This window comes from Chelonia mydas, chromosome 19, assembly GCF_015237465.2.
Source record: "Chelonia mydas isolate rCheMyd1 chromosome 19, rCheMyd1.pri.v2, whole genome shotgun sequence".
NCBI classification, from domain to species: domain Eukaryota; kingdom Metazoa; phylum Chordata; order Testudines; family Cheloniidae; genus Chelonia; species Chelonia mydas.
Genome location: NC_051259.2, coordinates 9,314,558 through 9,334,075, shown reverse-complemented (window position 1 = coordinate 9,334,075; position 19,518 = coordinate 9,314,558). Strand labels below are relative to the sequence as shown.

The following is a 19,518-nucleotide window of genomic DNA, read 5'->3' as shown; positions in this document are numbered from 1 at the left end:
TGCAAATAGGGACTCAAGCTGAGCTAACCATTTCACACACCCTTTGCCTGTCCCAAAGGCTTTGCACATATTACAGGTCAGGCTAGGAAGCGCTTTGAGAACATGGCCCTTGGTGCCTGCACTAGGCTGGTGCCCTCCTAACTAGTGCCATGGCACCTAGAAACCCTGGTAGCAGAGATCCACAGGTGAGAAGCAGATAGACATCTTAGTATCATTGTCATTCACTAGCCCAGACTTTGGCATGCAAAGATCTCTGGGAGTTGTAGTGAAAAGAGGAGAGGAAGAGGTGGAGAATACATAAATAGCTGGGAATTGTGGCTGTGGTACCCTTGATGGGGGCAGGGCTCCATGCATCCCACTCTGACGGTTTTAGGACTGCAGAAAAATATGCCCTGCAGCAATGAATTGTGGGAGTCGCCGTCCTGAGGTCTCTGTGCCTTACAGAACTCTGGGGCTTGTAGTCCTGTGGGTTGGGTGAGGACCAGTTCCCTGGAGCTAAGAACTATATTCCTGGGCAGTGGGATTCCAGGAGTCCTATTTCCCAGCCTTCTGCTCTAACCCATTCACTCACTGTCCCTGCCCCCTGTATGAGAGGTAGTGAAAAGAGAGAAACTCCCTGGAGTAGAGAGCTCTGGGAGTTGTAGAGCTGGGGGGGTGGGGGGGAGACAGTCCAGCCGCGGGGAGCTCTGGGAGTTGTAGTGCTGGGGGGAGGTGGGAGGAGTCCAGGCCGCGGGGAGCTCTGGGAGTTGTAGTGCTGGGGGAGGTGGGAGGAGTCCAGGCCGCGGGGAACTCTGGAAGTTGTAGTGCTGGGGGGGAACAGTCCAGCAGCAGGGAACTCTGGGAGTTGTAGTGCTGGGGGGAGGGGGGAACAGTCCAGGCCGCGGGGAACTCTGGGAGTTGTAGTGCTGGGGGGGGGGAACAGTCCAGCAGCGGGGAACTCTGGGAGTTGTAGTGCTGGGGGGAGGTGGGAGGAGTCCAGGCCGCGGGGAGCTCTGGGAGTTGTAGTGCTGGGGGGAGGGGGGGGGAACAGTCCAGGCCGCGGGGAACTCTGGGAGTTATAGTGCTGGGGGAGGGGGCAGTCCAGGCCGCGGGGAACTCTGGGAGTTGTAGTGCTGGGGGAGGGGGGGAAAACAGTCCAGGCCGCGGGGAGCTCTGGGAGTTGTAGTGCTGAGCTTCGGGACCCCTCACACTGGGCGTGGCAATGATACTACATGTCCCAGGAGGCAGCGGGGGGAGAGGGGCGGCCCCGTCTTTCCCTGGGGCGGCGGGAGCCCAGGTGGGTGCCGGCGCTGTAGTTCCGGCCTGGGGGGCCCCGGTAGCCCCGCGCCCCGAACCATCCCTCTCAGGCCGGGCGCGTCCCCTGCTGCTTCCGCTGAGCTCCCGGGGGCGGCAGAGGGACCAAGCCGGGGTGGCAGCTCCCGCTCCCCCCCCCCGTGTCTGTGGGGGCCGGTTGTCCGGGGGGGGGCCGCTGTCGGGGGGAGAGAGGGAGCCGGGCTGGGGTCAGAGGTCTGGCTGGAGGGTGACACAGGTCGGGGGGCGGGAAGGGGGGCAGGTGTGGGGCAGCCAGCAAGAGCCGGTGGGGCAGGGCACACGGGACTGGGGGGAGAGTGGGACGGAGGGAGGAAGCAGGGCCGGGGGCTGCGGGGGGCTGGCGTGGGGGGCTGCCTGTGGCCCTGCTGAAGTTCCGATTCCAGCTGTCTGGGTGGTCTTGGGCAAGTCACTGTCCTGCTTGGTGCCTCAGTTTCCCCACCTGTCATATTGGGATAATATTTCCCTGCCTTGTAGGTTGGTGTCAGCACCTGAAGAGCCTGGCATAGAAGGTCTTATATAAAGAGCCAAGTGTTATCACTCAGGTATTGCTCTTGTGTAGCTCCCAGAATCAGAAAATCTCACTCATGTCGCTCAATTTAAAAGAAAAAAGCAAGCCTGCGTTGTCACCCTTTGCCTCCTGGTCTAGTCCCGCAGTCTGAGTCACAGAACCCCATTGTCCCGACCCTAGCATGTTACAGATGTCCAGATGGTGTGAGGTTAATCTCTTAAAAAGCATGCGAGAGGCGACTGCCACAATAAACAGCAGCCAGGGCAGGACATTGGTTGGTGTAAAGTGTTCTGTAAATTCGGTTTCAAGATGCACCTAAGCTAATACTCCAACAAAAAGCACTTTCACAAGAGCTGCTGCCCTGCCAAGCCACCAAAATGCACAAGCTGTGCTTGGCTGAGTGAAGAGGGATCAGTGCAGAGCGGGGCTTTGCCTGGTCCTGGCTGCAGGTCAAATCCTGCTGTAATGTTAGCCATTGTTATAAGCAGCCTTGAAGACAGTGCAGCGGTCTCCTAAGAAAAGTGGTGAAAGCCCCTTTGCTTGGAGACTGGACAAAGTGCTAGAAAATACACAATGGGGAACAGTCGTGCACCGCTCCGTGGGAGTTAGGCACCATGGCCCAGACCCTGAAAGGCGCCTAGCTCCCATGGAAATCAATAAGAGTTAAGCTCCTAAACACTTTTGAGGACTTGAGCACTAGTCATCTTTGTGAAGCCTGCTTAGTGTCTATGTACATCTTTAGGAACCTTTCAAAATCTGGCTCTTTTAGATACTACAGTGAGGGATAGGAGTCTTTTCCATCTCTAATCTCTGTGGCTGTAGGATTAAATAATAATACCGTACTTTGCACTTGCATTTCCTTTCATTGGAGGAGCTCAAAGCACTTTCCAGAGGTGAATCATGGAGAAAAATGATTTAGCTGCCGTCACACCATGAGTCAGTGACTGAAACCCAGAGTCCTGTCTCCCAGTGCCCTGCTGGAACAGTAAGTTCGTTTTGCCCCTGCTGCCCATAATCATTCTGGGAGTCAAAAGGCAGCTTCCTTGCACTGCCCTGGTCCCACTGGGTTGTGGCATAGGCCTTCTGATAAAATCTTGCTTACTCTTCTGCTCTCTCTGCCTGATGGCTAAGCTCGCCAGCCAATGTTCTGCAGCTCTCAAAGGCCAGTAGGTTAGGCTTTGGTTGGAGGTTTTGCTCAACAGGAAACAGATGAAGGAAGTGAGATGAACTGGCTCTGTTTCACCAGCCATTGGGTGAAACAGCTCTAGCACTGCAGCCTCCTCTCTCCCTTTCTAGGCACTGTCTCCCGCTCAGGAAGGCATGGGGGGAGTGCAGTCCCTCGGGCTGCCCCAAGGGAAAGGACCTCACCAAGTGGGCTGCACGGATGTGATGGTGGGCCACAACCGGAAGGTACAGTAACGAGCACTGCTTAGCTGCTCGGGGTTTTGCTTCTCATTAGTTGTGCCAGCATGAAACAGAGGATCAGCGGTAGGAAGGCAATGGTGTTTCCAGCTATTGGATTATTTGTTTTGCTGGAACTGATCTTGCAGCAAGCCCTGTAAATGCAGCCTGTGGGGTACTTGAGATTGCCTGCTGCGTGACTCAGGGTCACTCTGAAGCCTGGCTGGGGTGAGGCATGTGAGCAAGGAGATTACAGCTGCAGATTTCCTGCTGACCCGACTGGATTCTTGGTCTCTCCTTAAACTGAATTCTGTGTTTGGATACTTGAACAAAGGAATATAAAACTGGAAGGGACCTCCTGGGTCACTGAGTCTCGTCTCCTGCTATAGAAGCCAATCCCGTCATGTTATCCCCTTCGTAAACTGACCAAGCTGCATCTTAAAACTAGTTAGTTTTGACATTGCACATGTCTCCAGTTGTTATTTACTAAGCATGACTCTGTGCTTGGTGCTGTACAAGATGTGGAAGTAAAGAGTGTCCCTGCCTCAGTCTGAGTTCTTGTATGCATTGAGAATTTGCCCCTGTTCGAGCAGTCACTGGCCAGCCATTGATGTAGCAGCCTCTGAGCACAGAGAAGGAAAGCCAGAATTTGCACCAGCTAAGTCCAGCTTGAACAGAGGGCAAGCTTAGGGTGAGCTCAGCTACTGCAAATCAGAGCTTTCCTAGTCTCTTCTTGCGGTTTGCACCACAGCTGGAATCAGGGCCCATTCCCAATGCAACAAGGCCTGAGATGCAGAGTAAACAGGACGTGCTGGGCAACCTGGGGACAGAGCTGCTTTGAGATGTGTTTAAATTGCCATAATGAACTTACTTCTTGTTGGCATCACAGAAGTGAATAATTATAGTTTATCTGTATTACGGTAGCACCCATAGGCACCAGTCAAGGGTCAGGGCCCCCATGTGCTCATTGCTGTACAGCCACAGTACAACATAGTCTCTTCCCCTACAGCTTACTGTGTAATTTTCAGATCAAATATGGAAGTTAGTTTAACCAACAGAGGGAGGAAGAACAAAGGTCATATCGAGAAGATTGCCTGGCGACACAGTCCAGCGAGGGCACAATTTGAGTCCGATTCAGCTGAACGTTAGGGATCTTTTATATATAACAAAACTCCTGTGCCTTTGCTGATAATACAAGTCCAGTGGAGTTGAGGAAGGGCAGGCAATATAACCCGGCTGAATACACGTGGATTTGTGAGCACAGAGAGAAATCAGCTGTCTTACCGTCAGCTTCTCAACCTGGACTATAGTAGTCCTCCTGCCTCACTATAACAACATGGAATAGGATGGATTTGAATGGTGGGGTGCCCTGATGACCTGACAGAGGAGGTTGTTCCATGCATAAGGCGCAACGTGGAAGCAGTCCCGGAGAAGGATGTGAACGCTGGCTGCAGTAACGTAGGCAGAAGATGATCAGGGCACACGGAAAGTGGTGGGTTGGCTGGTCTGGGTTCTAGAACCAGCCCAGTCAATTGGGCAGCCTAGTGTTCTAGGTCCCGGTTGTGCAGGAGGGGGCACTAACTCCTGAGAGGAAGAATACCTATTTTCTCCTCCCATTATTTGTTCCTTTTCCTTCCTTCCCACCCACCCACTCCGATCCACTCTCTCCATTTTCTGTCCACACTCCTCCTGTATGTCCCCTTTCCATTCCGTCTGTTCCTTCTCCCATGCGCCTTCTGCTCAGTGGGGGCTCTGCACACATAGGTCCAGCACTATTGGGGCTCATCCCTCTGCCTGTAGCATGGGCAGAGCGAGGAGAGGAGTGGATCCGGCCTTCTGGGAGCTGTGTGAATCAAACCCCCTAACTTACTGACAGCGCAGCCAAAGAGCAGGGATAGAGGCACATGCTAGAGGAGGATCACCTGGTTTGACGTCTGTATTGAGGCTGTGGGCTGCATGCTGGAGTGAAGGGTGGATGCCGGAGGTCAGAGCAGATGATCACAATGGCCCCTTCTGGTTTTATAATCTGTGACATTCTCTGTTCAGATCTAGGTGGGATGGGGCGTTTCACATGTGTGATATTTGAGCCGCAATCCTCCCTTCTTTTCTTTAGGGGCTTTTCTTCCGGTTGTTTTACCCCTGCCTTCCCCAGGAGGGGGCAGAGCAGCCTCTCTGGATCCCGCGCCGTGAGTACTGCCAAGGGCTGGCCGACTACATCAACTGGAACAGGAAGTGGTGCACCCCTCTACTCAGTGTGACTTTTGGTGAGAGGACTGATGGCTTCAGATAGATCTCAGCCCCTGGGGGGCTGCCCCAGACTCTCTCTGCCTCCTGGGAGCACGCATGGAGGCAGTTATAACAGCATGCGATTAGTGCGGTCATAGGAAAACGGCCCCATGCTGCCACCTTAGCTCCAGAGTCAGAGGAAGCGGTTGGTCTATGTTCTAAGCTAATAAGGCAGCATGATTACAGGTTAGCCACAAGAAAGGGAGAGGACTGGATAATATAACACTATAGCGGATGGTTTAGAGACCACAGCCTCAGGTTGGAACTAACTAGACTCCCTGGAACACCCGGGATCAAATCCCACCAGGGGTCTCTGCAGCAGGTAAAATGCGGACTGTTTAGCTTGCTGCACGTGCAGGAGTTTCCAACGAGACGTCCAAAGGCAAGAGCCACGGGGACAGTGGAGCCCCTGGCACTTTCCATTAGTGTGGACGTTTGCTGTGGCATCCAAAATTGCCCTCCCCCACCACTTGTGGGCTATGTACTGCTTGGCTCTGTCCTGTTCCTCAGAGGTAGCTGCATTTCAGCAGGGTGACAAAGCGCTTTGGGATGGAGGGTGCCTTAGAAATGTTCTCTGGGCTACAGAAAATTGCGAGGGCTTGGGAAGATGCTCACTCCTCTCCCACTCGATCTCCTGTTGTTCCCTTGGTACAGAAGGTTACATGAGGCTGGAAGGGGGTCAGGATTCTGAAGAACCCAAGAGCCAAACGAGAGCGTGGGGGCTGCCCCGCAACTGCAGGAGTCAGAGCTGTAACCCTCTGACAACTTGGGTCACTCCACTCACATCTGTCACTTCTTCCTTCAGGGTCCTGCAGAGTTCCAGTGAGCTGGAATGGGCCTTTTAAGTCATGTGGCAGCAGGTACCCGCTGATCATATTCTCCCATGGCCTGGGAGCCTTTCGGTAAGAGTCGCGGCCTCACTTCCCACGCCCCTGGTCCTGGGTGAAAGAGGAGAGGGATCTCAGGCGTATTCTGTCTATGAGGCAGCCTCTCCTATAACGCTTACAGAACTTTCAGCTGGTCTGCACTGTCAGCAAGGGGCTGGTTTAAATGCACGCAGCCAACAGGCTGAGGTTAGGACTTGTCAGTCATTTCTGCCAAGGGATTGGCTAAAAAGTTTCCTGCTCCCAGGCTGAGACTCGCCCAGATTCCCCCCCAAGCAAGTCTCTTGTCATTGTTTTAGGAAGTGACTGGAATGCTGGTGAAAGATGCCAGGCTTGCAGCTCTGGAGACAGGAGTTCTGTGCACAGAGCAGGGGCAGAGCAAGCTGCCTCCATGTTGCTCGGCCGATGGGCCAGATCCTCCACTGGTGTAAATCAGCATTTGCAGTGGAGTTCTGCCCGTTTACATCAGCGGAGAATCTGGCCCGAAGTATCTTACCTCTGTTTTAGAGGGACCATTTCTAGTGCAAAGAGCAGCGCTTAGTTTTTACGGCCAATTCCATCTTCAGCACCTGTCCTGGGACAGCCAAGAGTGGGAGTCAGTTGGTGCCAGTTGTGAGGATGGCTTTTGCGGCGTGGACACACCTCCCACAAGGAGCTGGCTGGAGGCCCACGCCAGTTTGTTTCACACTAGACAGCCAGCAGATGATAATCCCCTTTGGCCCATTTCTCTGGATTTAAATTGATGACCTAGAGGTGAAAGGCTCCCAGTCCCATTACAGCCCTCCTCCCTCCCCAACAGTAAACCCCTTATAAAAGCCGAGGACCAGGATATACAATGGCATTGTCAGCAAAAACTCCGCTCTTGTAGGATGAGACCCTGTGATCCCCGGCTCTCAGAGCCACTGACGTCTGCTGTAAATCTATGTTTAACACCGTGCCAATAGCTTAGTACCTTATGCTAGACGTAAAAAGTCATCCCTAGTTACTGCATATATAAACATGGATGCTAAGGACAGCAAAATCCTATTAGATCATCTCACACCTCTTGCTGGGCAGTGGAAACTGGTTCCCTACTATTTCAGAGTAACAGCTGTGTTAGTCTGTATTTGCAAAAAGAAAAGGAGAACTTGTGGCACCTTAGAGACTAACCAATTTATTTGAGCATAAGCTTTCGTGAGCTACAGCTCACTTCATCGGATGCATTCATCCGATGAAGTGAGCTGTAGCTCACGAAAGCTTATGCTCAAATAAATTGGCTAGTCTCTAAGGTGCCACAAGTTCTCCTTTTCTTTTTGTTCCCTACTGTGTATTTCCTAGTGCTTTGTCCAATCTAGTTTTAAATGATTCAAGCAATGGGGTTTCCACCACTTCCCTTAAGAGACTATTTCACAGTCTAATAGATCTCCGGAGTAGGCAGCTTTTCCGTACATTCAGCCACTGCACAAACAGTGTTTCTGTATCTGGCTTTATTAGTAATAATAACACTTGGCATTTTTCATCTTCAAAGCACTTTACAAATGTTACCCCATCCTCACAAAGCCCCTGGGTGGTATTCTGCCCGTTTTACAGATGCGGAAACCAAGTCACGAGCCTGTCTGTGCCCCCATTATCAGAAGTGCTGAGCACCTGCAGCCCCTGCTGAGATCAATGGAAGCGGTGTGTGCTCAGCACCTTTTGAAAACGGGGCCATTGTGGCTTTGCCAAGTCCCAGAGATGAAGTCAATGTCAGAGCCGGGATTAGAACCCAGGAGTCCCTCACTCCCGTGGCTGGGCTCAGATTATGACTCTCTCGCTCTTCAACAGGGAGACTTGCAGCAAAACTTGTGTAGGAGCGGAGTAAGTCCTGGAGGTGCTGAGTGCCTTGGACTTCTGCTGAGTCTAGTGGGGGTGGAGGGTGCTCAGCATCTCTGGGAGCCAGAGGATCGAGCCCTCATTCTGCTTTCCCTTTGCATCCTCATGTTTTCAGAACCGTCTACTCGGCTGTCTGTGCAGAAATGGCCTCCCGTGGCTTTCTGGTGATGGTGCTGGAGCACAGGTGAGTGGCGACCCCCTTTGGAACAGCATGATGCCGTCTGTTTCCTGGTGGTCACCCACCCTCTCCCCTAGTATATTTTGTTTTCTGGTTGATCATTAATTCAGCAGACTTGTGATATGAATTCTCCTCCTAGTGTTATACCAATAAAATAAAAAGCAGCAGGATCTTATTAAAGGGGAAAAGGCAAAATGCCACATTTATTGTGAATACAGAAAGAATCGTAGTAAGCAGTTAGTTATGGCTATAACATTCCATTCAGTTTCATATTTATTCACACATTCATTCATACACACACATACACAGGTTCTGCAAGGTTGTTGTTATAGTTACCAGCCTTAGAGTTGCTCATGCCAAGCCACTGGCCAGGTGGCCTGGACATGAGGAGGGAGCAGGGCCTTGTCAGATGCTCATCTGATGCTTTGCAGAATCAGACCCCAAAGTTCTCACTTTCTAGAGTCCATTTTTATAGGAATTTCTTCCTGTGCCAGTCTATGGGGATTGCTTCATCGTGCTGTTACTGAATCAACCAGCAGATAGCACATTCCTGACAGCTCCTTGCTGCCAGATGTTATCTTGTTCTTTGGTTCTCCCATCCTTGAGGCTGTTGGGTGGATTCCAGTCTGCCCTCCGGGGGTCCTCTGGTTATTTCCACTTGACGTCTTCTTCAGCTGATGGACACTGGATTCTTAGGCTGGCACCTCCCTGATCATTCAGTTATTATCCACACCAAGCATCCATCCACATACATCCTCTATCTCAGTTAATCACAACTGTTAACAAAGCGAGATGAATACAGCAAAAGGGTGGGGAGTCTCTGGGTGCTATTTCTGTTGTTACAGAGTATTGCTTTGAGTCTCTCTCTGTGTGAGTAGTTGTTGTTACAAAGAATTGCTTTGAGAACAGACTTTGTCTTAGAATGTACTAACACAATTAGCAGCTTACAGGTTTCACACAGAGAGGGAGAGAAACAGTACCAAAAACCAAGAGACCTCTTAATTAGTAATACCCTGGAATTTAAACTATGGGGAATCAAACACATTTGTAATTTAAATACAGAACTTCTTTAATATGATCCAACACTAGGACTCAGGAGCAGTCTCTGATCTTCTCTTTGAATGGGAGCATTCAGAAGTTGAATCGAATGCCAGATATTCCCCTTTCCCTTGCATGCCTCATGTTTCCGATGCATGGCTGCTGCTCAGTGATTTAACTTCACTGTCCTGTTATTCCCGCAGAGACCATTCTGCCTGTACAACTTACTTTTGCAAGGCAGAGGCTGGGGGGTCCGATTCCCTGGAGGCTGCGCTGCAGGAGGAATGGATCCCGTTTCGAAGGGTCCAAGAAGGGCAGAAGGAATTTCATTTTCGAAACCCACAGGTAATGACTGGAAGGCAGGGAAGGGCTGTTTTTAGGATGGAGGTGGCCGAACCAATTTGGGGAGGGGCAAAATCCATCACACCTGAATTCTGGGCCAGTCTAAGGCGTACGCACGATGGGCATGTGCCTAGGGCCTCAGTTGCCAGTGTCACATGAAGATCCCAGAATCTCTCTTTTCATTTAAAAAAAGAAATGCCATCACGGTTGCAAAGAAAAGCTTGAAAATGCTAAGTCAGTGCAATGGAGGTAGTGAAGTCTGCAGACAGTCTCCAGCTGAGGGAGGAGCACTTGTGTTTTATGAACATTTTCTGTTTTCACATCACTTTGGAAGAGAACCAGAGAGGAAGTTGCCTGGCCTTTTACCCACCACTAGAGCAAACCACACCGTTGCTCCAGGGTGGGAGGAGCCTGCCGCAGCAGAGGGCAGTATGGGGGAAGGGCTGTATGGGGGTCTGCCCAGGGTTTTGGATAACTTTACTCTTCTTGCTTTGCCCATACCTGTCTCCATTTCTGGAACTGAACCTAAAGTTGAACCTGTTTTGTAGATGCTGAACCATTTGGTTAACTAGTTTGCCTTTCACACTTTTATAGGCCTCTTTGTGTCTGAGTTCAGGGCAAGGCAGAAAGCAGCCCGCCTGGTTTTGCTGTATTTCCTGCCTCACTGGAAACAGAAAATTGCCTGAATACTCTCAAGCACCGGTTCTTGTTTCCAGCTCCGTTCTGCAGCCTAAAGAGGCTGAGCTAAGCTTCAGATGAGCCTCCAAATATCCAGGTGCTTATCAGCACTCTGATTTCTAACTTTTTATGAGGTTCCTCCCATTGCTGTTTTGGACAGGACATAAAAAATCCAATTGCCTGCTCACCCCAGCCAAGTAGGAAAGTCCCCTAGTAAGTGAGGGGCCTAAACTCTCAATTTCTGCTGAGTTTAAAAGGACAATGGCAACTTGAAATGTAGCCTGTTTTAAAAAAAACTGGATTAACTGTGGTTTCCGGTGCTGCCCCTGAGACCCCTGCCAGTGTTTGTGGCTTTAAAACCATATTTTTCTGTCCTTTGTCACTGTAGAAAAATCCACACAAACAAGGGCAGCAGGCTGACTATACATAGGAAAATATGAACTGTGATGTCCAATGTCCAGAATAAGCAAACTGGGGGAAAAACAACTTGCAGTAGGTCTCTTCTTCCCCCCCACCCCACCCCCGCCCCCCATCTCAGTTATAGAAATCTTTGGTTTTACTTGTAACAACAAGTTTAGACAGATTTTTGTTTTAAAGTTGATGGTCTCCCTTTAAACATGCACATTAAATAAATTCTTTGCCTTTCTGCAAGTGGAGAACACCTTCCATACGTGACTCCAATGCAGGACTTTCTTCCTGAGTCTGCAGACAGACCACTCCAGTGCTGCTGGAGCTCAAACAGCAGCAGAGTGAAATTGACAAAGACTCTGGTCCGTTTTGTTGCTGTTACATCCCTTTGGGCAGCCCTGAAACGCTCAAAAAACAGGTCAGTTTTACTCAGCTGCAGCGGCAGAGACAGGCACTGAATTTATTCACTATGGAGGAAGACCCAGATATGGAGGGTGGTGTAGTGTTATGGAGATACGCCCACTCACACTGTTTGAGGTAGCCAGGATGCTGAGGAAGGGAAGGAAGAGCAGATCCAGCTTCTCCAACCTACTTCTCTCTTCCAACAGCCTGAAGGAGGCTGGATCTCAAGAGAGCTTCAAAATACCTACTAACAGAGGCTAATATAATACCAGCCAATTGGGAAGAGACTTTCCAGAGTGCATGTATTTTTGGTGGCACACTGGGATCTATGGCAATGTGATCCGTTAGCTCCTCACTGTGACCCAGTGTGTTAAAACCTCATCAGATTATTTAAGAATATCTTTTGCAGCTATTACAAAAAATGGAGTCCTTGAGCAGGGTCCAGGGACAGCACCTCAGTAGGAATCCCAGCGATCATCTTCTTCCCAGCAGTTGGGGGGGGCTGGGGGTGGGGGGAGTGGGGTTTCTCATTAGGCGTTTGGACCTCTTTGGGGAAAGTCTCTCTCTATCTTTCATATTGGCCTCTGGCTGGTAGGTTCGGCCATGGTGGATCCAGCGAGCAAAACACATTCTGTCCTCTGAGTACCCTCCTTACTTATTGGTATAGTGGAAATGTTTTGCTTATCTTTAGCAGTTTGTGGTATTAAATTAACTGGATTTTAAGAAGCTTTTCCAATACATTTATAGCGATTTCCCTTGGGAACCTCTTGCGGTGTCTATATTTTCCTCCACATTTGTCTCCACATTCGCGGTGATCCAAGAAAGGCAGTGTGGTTTAAAGCCTGAGACCAGAGCTGGGACTCCTGAATTCTATTCCTGCTGCTAACTCACCCAGTGGCCTTGGGCAAGTCTCTGAGGGCCTGATTTTATGCTCCGTTAAAGCAGTACAAATCAGGAGTAACCCTACTGAGCTCAGTGGAGTTACACAGAGGTAAAAGTGGTGTAAATCAGAGGAGAATCCTGCCCTTTAATCTTTTCATGTGTGCATGCAAGGGGTATGACACGTACTGACCTCACCTGGTGTAATGAGGCTTACTAATCTTTGCAAGTCACTGTGACGTGCTTAGACAAAGGGCGTCTTGGCAGAGCACATTATTATTCTATATTATCATCATCCCTGTGTTGATGCTTGATCAGTCTGGAGGAAAGAAGAGGTTGAATTAACCAGGGACACTTTTGTTACAGGTTCATCAAAGAGCAAACGAGTGTGTGCGAGGGTTCAAGCTGGTGAAGGACATCAACAGCGGCAAAGCTGTCACCAATGTCTTGCACAAAGGGTTTGATCTGTCTGCACTGAAGGTATTTCCAGCCAACTCTTCAGTTGCAGCTGAGAGACGTTTTGGTGCAGGACAGTTTGTGAAGGGATTCACTGGAACCTGTGCAGGGTTGCCTTCCGAGCTGGCCAGTTGTTTTAATCTGATTTCCTACCAGCAATAGCAGCAGCCTCTCCTCCACCCAACACCTTCCTTTCGTTGCCCTTGCAGGTGGTGTTACTGGCAGGAACGGGCCTGGTTCTGTGAAATTTGCAGATTGCCCTCCTGGAATTGGAGGCGTGGGGGCCGAAACTGCAGAACCAGAATCCTTTAAGCCCCTGATTCATTTTCCCTTTTGTCCTGTCCCACCACTGCACCCCCTCGTTTCCTTTTTATCTCCTCTGTCACCTTCTCCGCTGTCTTATTTTTCTCCTCCTCCTTCCTCCCTTTTCTCTTTCTGTCCCCTTTAACTGCACCCCTTCCATATTCTCCCCATTTTTTCTCCTTCCTTTCTTCTCACTATTCTCTTCTTTCTTTCCCCCCTCTTTATATTTTGTTTATGTATATTTTAGGGGAGCCGGCTATATATATTTTAGGAGACTCAGATCCCTCCAGGGCCCAACAGTGCTGCTCCTGGACTGGCAAGAGAAGGTGTTCTTTAGTGACTAAGCACTGCTCTTCCCTTCAGCCTCCCATTCCAGGGCTTAGCACTGAGCCTCTTATAAATACTAACTGCATCTGCTGCTTGGGGACTTGTACTGTGGTGCCCCTTGTTGCAGAATTGTGTACCAGCACATTCATTCTACGGGCTGGTCGATGCTGAAAACGTACATCGGCGTAGCTACGTCTCTCCGGGGTGTGAAAAATCCACACCATGGAGAGACGTAGCTATGCCACCCTAACCCCCGGTGTAGACAGTGCTAGGTTGAGAGAGGAGTTCTTCCATCAACCTAGCTACCTTCTCTCGGGGAGGTAGAGTGTCTACAGCAATGCTGCTATGGCATTTTAAGTGTAGACATACCCTAAGGCCTGGGCTACATGAAAAAGTTAGGTCAACACAGGGGAAAAATCCACACCCCTGAGCAACATATTGAAGCTGCTAGGTCAATAGACAAATTCTCCCTCCCACCAGCCTAGCTACTGCCCCTTGGGGAAGTGGCTTACCTACGCTGATGGGAGAACCCCTCCTGTCAGCATAGGTATTATCTACAACTGCAAATGCAGCATTTCAAGCGTAGACGAGCCCTTCATGTTTTTATTTTCCACCCACCGTCTCTGTTGTGCTGTCTGAATATGGCCACTGCACTGATCCTCAGTGCCATGCATGACAAGTGACTCAGGTGTCACCAAACGCTGCAGGAGATACCCGTGTGTTTTCAGGACACAGTGGAGCTAGTAATGCTGTGTCCCCAGGCTCCTTAGGACAAAGAATGTGGCTAAGATCAGTGGCTTGTAGCAAGGATGGCTGAGCTTATCAGACCTGTAGCTCAAATAGGAAAGGTGTTGGTTCAGAATGTAATAGGAACTCGCTGGTAAATGAGGGTTCCAAATCGGAGACGCACCGTGGTCTGGAACGAGCACGGGACTGGGAGCTGAGAACTCCTGTGTTCTGTTACTAGCAGTGCCATAGACTTACTGTGTAACCTTAGGGAAATCACTTACCTGCTCCGTGCCTCAGTTTCCTCATCTGTAAAATGGGCATAATACATCCCTGCCTCAGAGAGATGTGGAACTTCATGAGTCACCCCTAAGATGCCCTTACTCCCTCCAACATCTACTCCCCTGGCAAATGCAGCTTAGAGTCTCTGTAGCAAGCTGGCTTTTCCTGAGGTCACTACTTCCCCAGCAGGAGCTTTGTGCAGTGCGGTTTGGGGACTCGCTTCTTTACAGTTTTTCTCCTTTTTGCAGGAGAGTGTGGATTTGACTAAAGTCGCTGTAATGGGCCACTCTTTCGGAGGAGCGACAGCAATTCTAGCCCTTGCTAAAGAAGTCCATTTTAAGTGAGTATCGGACAGATGCTGCTTTTAAACTAACAGTAAAACTTGAAGCAAGGACTCTCCACCAGCTTGGGAGTTGGGGATGCATTTATAGAAACGGGCCAGATGCGAATAGAAGACTTTAGATACCAGAAGAATTCCCTGTTGTCTTCTATCCTGCTGCAGATGCGCCGTTGCTCTCGATGCCTGGATGTTCCCTTTGAAAAATGATCTCTACCCCAAGGTGACCAAGCCGGTGCTTTTTATCAACACGGAGAAATTCCAGACTCCAGAAAGTGTCGCCAAAATGAAGAGACTCCGCTCCAGAAACAGGCAGACCAAGATCATAACCATCCTGTAAGTCCGCACGCTATGTCTGGGCAGTGTGGGGCAGCGGCAGAGCAATGGCCTGGGAGCCAGGAGTGCTCATCCTGGCTCTGCTATTGACCTGCTGGGTGACCTTGGGCAGGTCACGTCCTTGCTCTGTGTCTCAGTTTCCCCATCTTTAAAATGGGGGTAGTGCTATTTATGATCCCTTGTAAAGTGATTTGACATTTTCACATGAAAAGTGCCGTATACGAGCCAACAGTTACTATTATACCAGTGCGTGAACAATCCCAGAACACTGCTCGCTCTGTGCCAAGTTTTACTGTCCCACTCATGTGCAGCAACCTTTGTCTGCATCTGCTTTGGACTTCTTGTCCTCACCTTCAGAGCCATGCTCCTGCTGACAGCTCAGCTCGTGTTTCCTTCGCCTCTGTCCCCCATGCCCAGTCCTCACTCTGACTCCCCTTTCTCCCACGTTCAGCTCTCTGCCTTTTGCTACCCCCTTTGCCTCCCTTTTCGCTTTCACCAAGAAACCTTCCTACAGATTCCTCCTCAGCCTCCAACACCAGCACCTTCCCCACACTGATCTGCCCTCCGACAGGACCTCTTCCTCCTTTGGCTTTCCTTTAATTTGCAGGCTGTTTGTCTCAGTTAGGTGGGCAGCTGTTCAGGCTTGGATCTTGTCTTATGTGCTTACAGAGACCTGTGTGCATTTATATGGCCTATGGAAAATACCACTGAGTGATGCATGAGTCAGGGCGGGCAGTGGATTGTGTTACTTAGGCCTTGTCTACGCTGGGGCTGAAATCCTGTTCCCATTCAAGTCAATGGCAAAGCACCCATGGGACCCGGATTTCACCCTAGGTGGTTTTGAGAGATCTCCCAGCAGTGACTGCACTGGTGATTAGTGACCATAGTGAAGACAGAGCTCACATGGCCACTGGCATTTTTACCACCGTGCTGTATCGTGAGCAGGGTCAGATGATTCCTGATGCACCATCCGTGTCTCTACCAGTGGGAGATTCCCAAACCCAATGTAGACCCAACCCAAGGTTGTAAAGCTAGCAAGACCAAGTCGTCGATGAGAGCTTTTCATCCCTGTCTCCAAAGGACTCGTTTCCTTCTCCCTTCTCCAGGGGATCTGTGCATCAGAGTCAGACTGACTTCACTTTTCTGGCTGGGAATCTCCTGAACAGAGTGTTCCAGACCAGAGGCACCCTGGACCCGTACGCGGGCTTGGACATCACCAACAGGGCGGCACTTGCTTTCCTGCAGAAACATCTTGGTACGGCGCTAGGCAGAAAAAATCTTTTTCGTTGGGATGGTACAATGGGTCCGTCTGTCCGCCCAGACATCTGAGCTGAGGCTCTCGCCTCCTTGGCCAGGAGGGGCTGATAGTTTGGAGGAGGCGATGCTTGCAGAAGGATTTCTGTCCGGCTTGGGTGATGACCATGCTAGCCAATGTGTGGGCGTGGTGTTCTGTGGAGAGCCTCATTCCTGCCCTATACACAGAGCTGGCCAAGATTCTGAAGAGCGTAGAGGGGGTGTAGTGACCTGTCTTGTGCTGTGTTAGGCAGGGACCTTCTTCTATGGTTAGTGCCAGATTTAAAGGCAAAACCATGAGTTTTGCGAAGAGGCCGTGAAAACCGTAGCAACGCCACCTGGTCTAGTGGCCTTGGTATGGGGCTGGAAGCAAAGCACTGCTGGCTCGCCAGCTGCTCACTTTGTGAATGGGGGAAAATCAATTCCCCTCTATTCGTGCCTCAGTTTCCCCATTTACAGATGGCAATAATGATACTGCCTTTCCTCACAGGGGTGTCTGCAAAGCCCACGGCCTAGGCCACACCAAACACTTAGCCAACTGAGGGACTCCCCTCTGGAAGAATCCTGCTGTGTGAGCAAGCCACAAGAATGCCAGATGACGGATGTGGGGAAGTGGGTGGGGGTTCATTAAAAATCAAACACCACCCCCACATCTGCAGAGTCTGTTTGCTGTGTTATGACAATGCCCTGTAAAATGGGCTTAGCACAGGTGCCTCAGCTTCCTCTGACAAAGCAAAGCCAAGTGCATTTGGCTAGGTTAGCCTCGTGATCTATGGGAAGAGCTACACACACATACTAATGCTCATCAGCTCCTGCCATTGTCTAGCACAGCTAATGGGGCCAGGGGGCTCTCTCTTGTAATGCATGTTGCTGAGCCTTGCCAGCAGTGTAGTAATCATGGAGTAATCCTCTCGTCATCTCTCTTCCCCAATTAGAGCTGGAGGAAGATTTTGATCAGTGGAATAATCTCCTGGAAGGCATTGGTGACTCAGTGATTCCAGAGGCGCCTCTCTGCATCTCCAGCCTTTAGAGACACTGTCTGCTGGTCCGTCCGCATGGATCTTAGGCATCCTACATACCAGGAAGATAGTAGTTTCCCCTTAAATCAGCAACTCCAATAACTGCAAAAGACACGTGTAAATCATGCAGCTGCTGATGGAATCCAGAGACATGGAGCCCTCACTAGTCCAGAATTCAGGCTGGAACCGGAAGACTAGAGGCCCTGACTGGTCAAGGGTTGACCATGGAACCCAGAGACTGGGCCCTCCTCTGGTCTAGAACTCACCACGGAGAACAGACTGGGGCGCCTGGCTGCTCTAGAACTGATTTTGGAACCAGAAAACTGATGCTTTATTGGACAGAAGCAGATGTGGGGTGTGGCTTAGTGGCCCCCATTTTAACAGGTCCCAAACCTTTCTCTCTGCCCCTTCAAATCCCTCCTCTAAATACATTTTTTTCCCAGAAGTCCTTCACACATGAGACCTGCCTTGGTCCCCTCTGACTCCTACCAGCACCCCATGCACTTTGTTGTCTACACCTGAAGTACATTGCACTGGTTTCAGACAATGGAGGGAAAATCTCTCCCCTTGTGTTAAACTCTCAGAAGCCCCTCCTGTGAATTACCTGAGGTACTAATTAATGCTGCTGTAGTAATTATGTCAGTCAAAATGGTATTGTCTGTAAAATGGTGCATATATTGGAAACTGTATTTTCTTCTCTCTTAAATGTGCATTAAATGAAGATGGAGAATATTGTTCCTAACATGTATCTAAGCTTTCTCTTTTGTTTTGTTTTTATCATAGGAGAGGCAGTATTGTCCAGTGGATAGGGCACTAGACTGGTACTGAGACCTGGGTTCTGTTCCTGGCACGGCTACTGGTTTGGGGGAGGGATAGCTCAGTGGTTTGAGCATTGGCCTGCTACACCCAGGGTTGTGAGTTCAATCCCTGAGGGGGCCATTTAGGGAACTGGGGCAAAAATTGGGGATTGGTCCTGCTTTGAGCAGGGGGTTGGACTAGATGACTTCCTGAGGTCCCTTCCAACCCTGATATTCTATGATATCTATGATAAGTCACTTCACTTTTCTGTGCCTCAATTTCCCCTTCTATAAAATGGGAATAATATTAATTGATTGTAAAATGCTTTGAGATCTGTGGATGAAACATGCCTTAGAAGAGCCAGGTTCCAACAACCTTCCATGCAAAGAGAATTGGTCATAGAGCCCAGAGAGTGGCCTTGTCATTAGTGAGGTTCCCAGTCTTTTAGCTCAGCTGTACCCCATCAATAGACCATTCTCGAGTTCTATCAGCCAAGGTCCCTTTCTCTGATTCAGGAGTGGTTTCTAAGCTGCCCTGGAGTGTAGGCTGCTGTTACCATCAAAAAACTAGATTTTGGCATGAGCCAAAACTCCAAGGGGAGGGTGAGCATGTCCACAAATAGAAAGCAGGGAGTGACATTGCTTTGAGGCCCGACAGAGAAGCTCTTCACAGTGGCAAGGGAAGGGGCATATCAGTCAGCCAAAGTCTGGTGTGCCAGTACTGTGCCACACAGCAGGGGTTGGGAATCTCTAGGGGAAAATTCACAAGAGATAAAGATGGATACCTATTGTTCTGTATTTGATGATGGAGCCCACATCTTACCTGCATGTACAAAGCCTACTGTAATGGGGCCCTGCTCTCTGATTTGGGCCTATAGATGCTGTCACAGTGCAAATAGTAACAACCCTGATTTGTCGGAGGCAAGAGCAGGCGGAAGCCCGGCAGCCATCCTGGCATCCTAGAGATTCTTGAGTGGGGATGAAGAGTTCTTTAGCTGGAGTACAGACGTACTTCAGTGAAGGCCATCGGAACCAGCACAAAGGACAGAGCACAATGGGCTAGAATCTTGGTTTCCCCACAAGTGAAGGTGAAGAAAACCTCTGCGTTCCCGGAGGATGTACTGAGGGTCACAATCACCTCCTGTAAGTCCAAAATGTAAGATTTGTTTCACAAAAATGAGGGGAGAGATGCCGGGCTGGGGTGGGGGGTGTAAAAGAACCCTAACAGGAAAAGAACCAATCCGTTTCCATTCTTTTAATTTCACTCAGAACATTTTTGTTTATCTTACAATTGAAATATTTCCCTTCTGCCTTGGAAATCCAACAGCAAAGGGATTGGGCGGGGAGAAGGGGGTAAATGAAAAGGGAAATTGATTATAAACAGAAAGGGAAACCTAGTTTTGCTGCCCACCCTGAGGGAAATATAAAATCAAACAGCCTGGGTGGTGAGAAGCTAGTAACTGAAAGAATTTTTAA

The 19,518-nt window shown here is 49.9% G+C and overlaps 1 protein-coding gene across 6 annotated transcripts; it reads left to right on the top strand.

Annotated features, from left to right (window-relative positions):
* Positions 1-1,154: 1,154 nt before the first annotated feature.
* Positions 1,155-17,998, top strand: PAFAH2 (platelet activating factor acetylhydrolase 2). Of its 6 annotated transcripts, XM_037881850.2 has the most exons (12): positions 1,676-1,853; positions 2,691-2,804; positions 3,116-3,229; positions 5,334-5,484; positions 6,312-6,408; positions 8,357-8,425; positions 9,661-9,802; positions 12,533-12,646; positions 14,509-14,600; positions 14,763-14,933; positions 16,040-16,188; positions 17,162-17,998. In XM_037881850.2, exons 3-12 carry the CDS (start codon positions 3,140-3,142, stop codon positions 17,254-17,256), a joined length of 1,170 nt encoding a protein of 389 aa, XP_037737778.1. In that variant the 5' UTR covers positions 1,676-1,853; positions 2,691-2,804; positions 3,116-3,139; the 3' UTR covers positions 17,257-17,998. The 6 variants fall into 6 exon arrangements, 5 of the variants coding, with proteins under 5 accessions (XP_037737780.2, XP_043388200.1, XP_037737778.1 ...); XR_005222821.2 differs by lacking the exons at positions 1,676-1,853; positions 2,691-2,804 and adding an exon at positions 1,155-1,276 and having other exon boundaries at positions 16,014-16,188; XM_037881852.2 differs by lacking the exons at positions 1,676-1,853; positions 2,691-2,804 and adding an exon at positions 1,155-1,276.
* Positions 17,999-19,518: the final 1,520 nt, after the last annotated feature.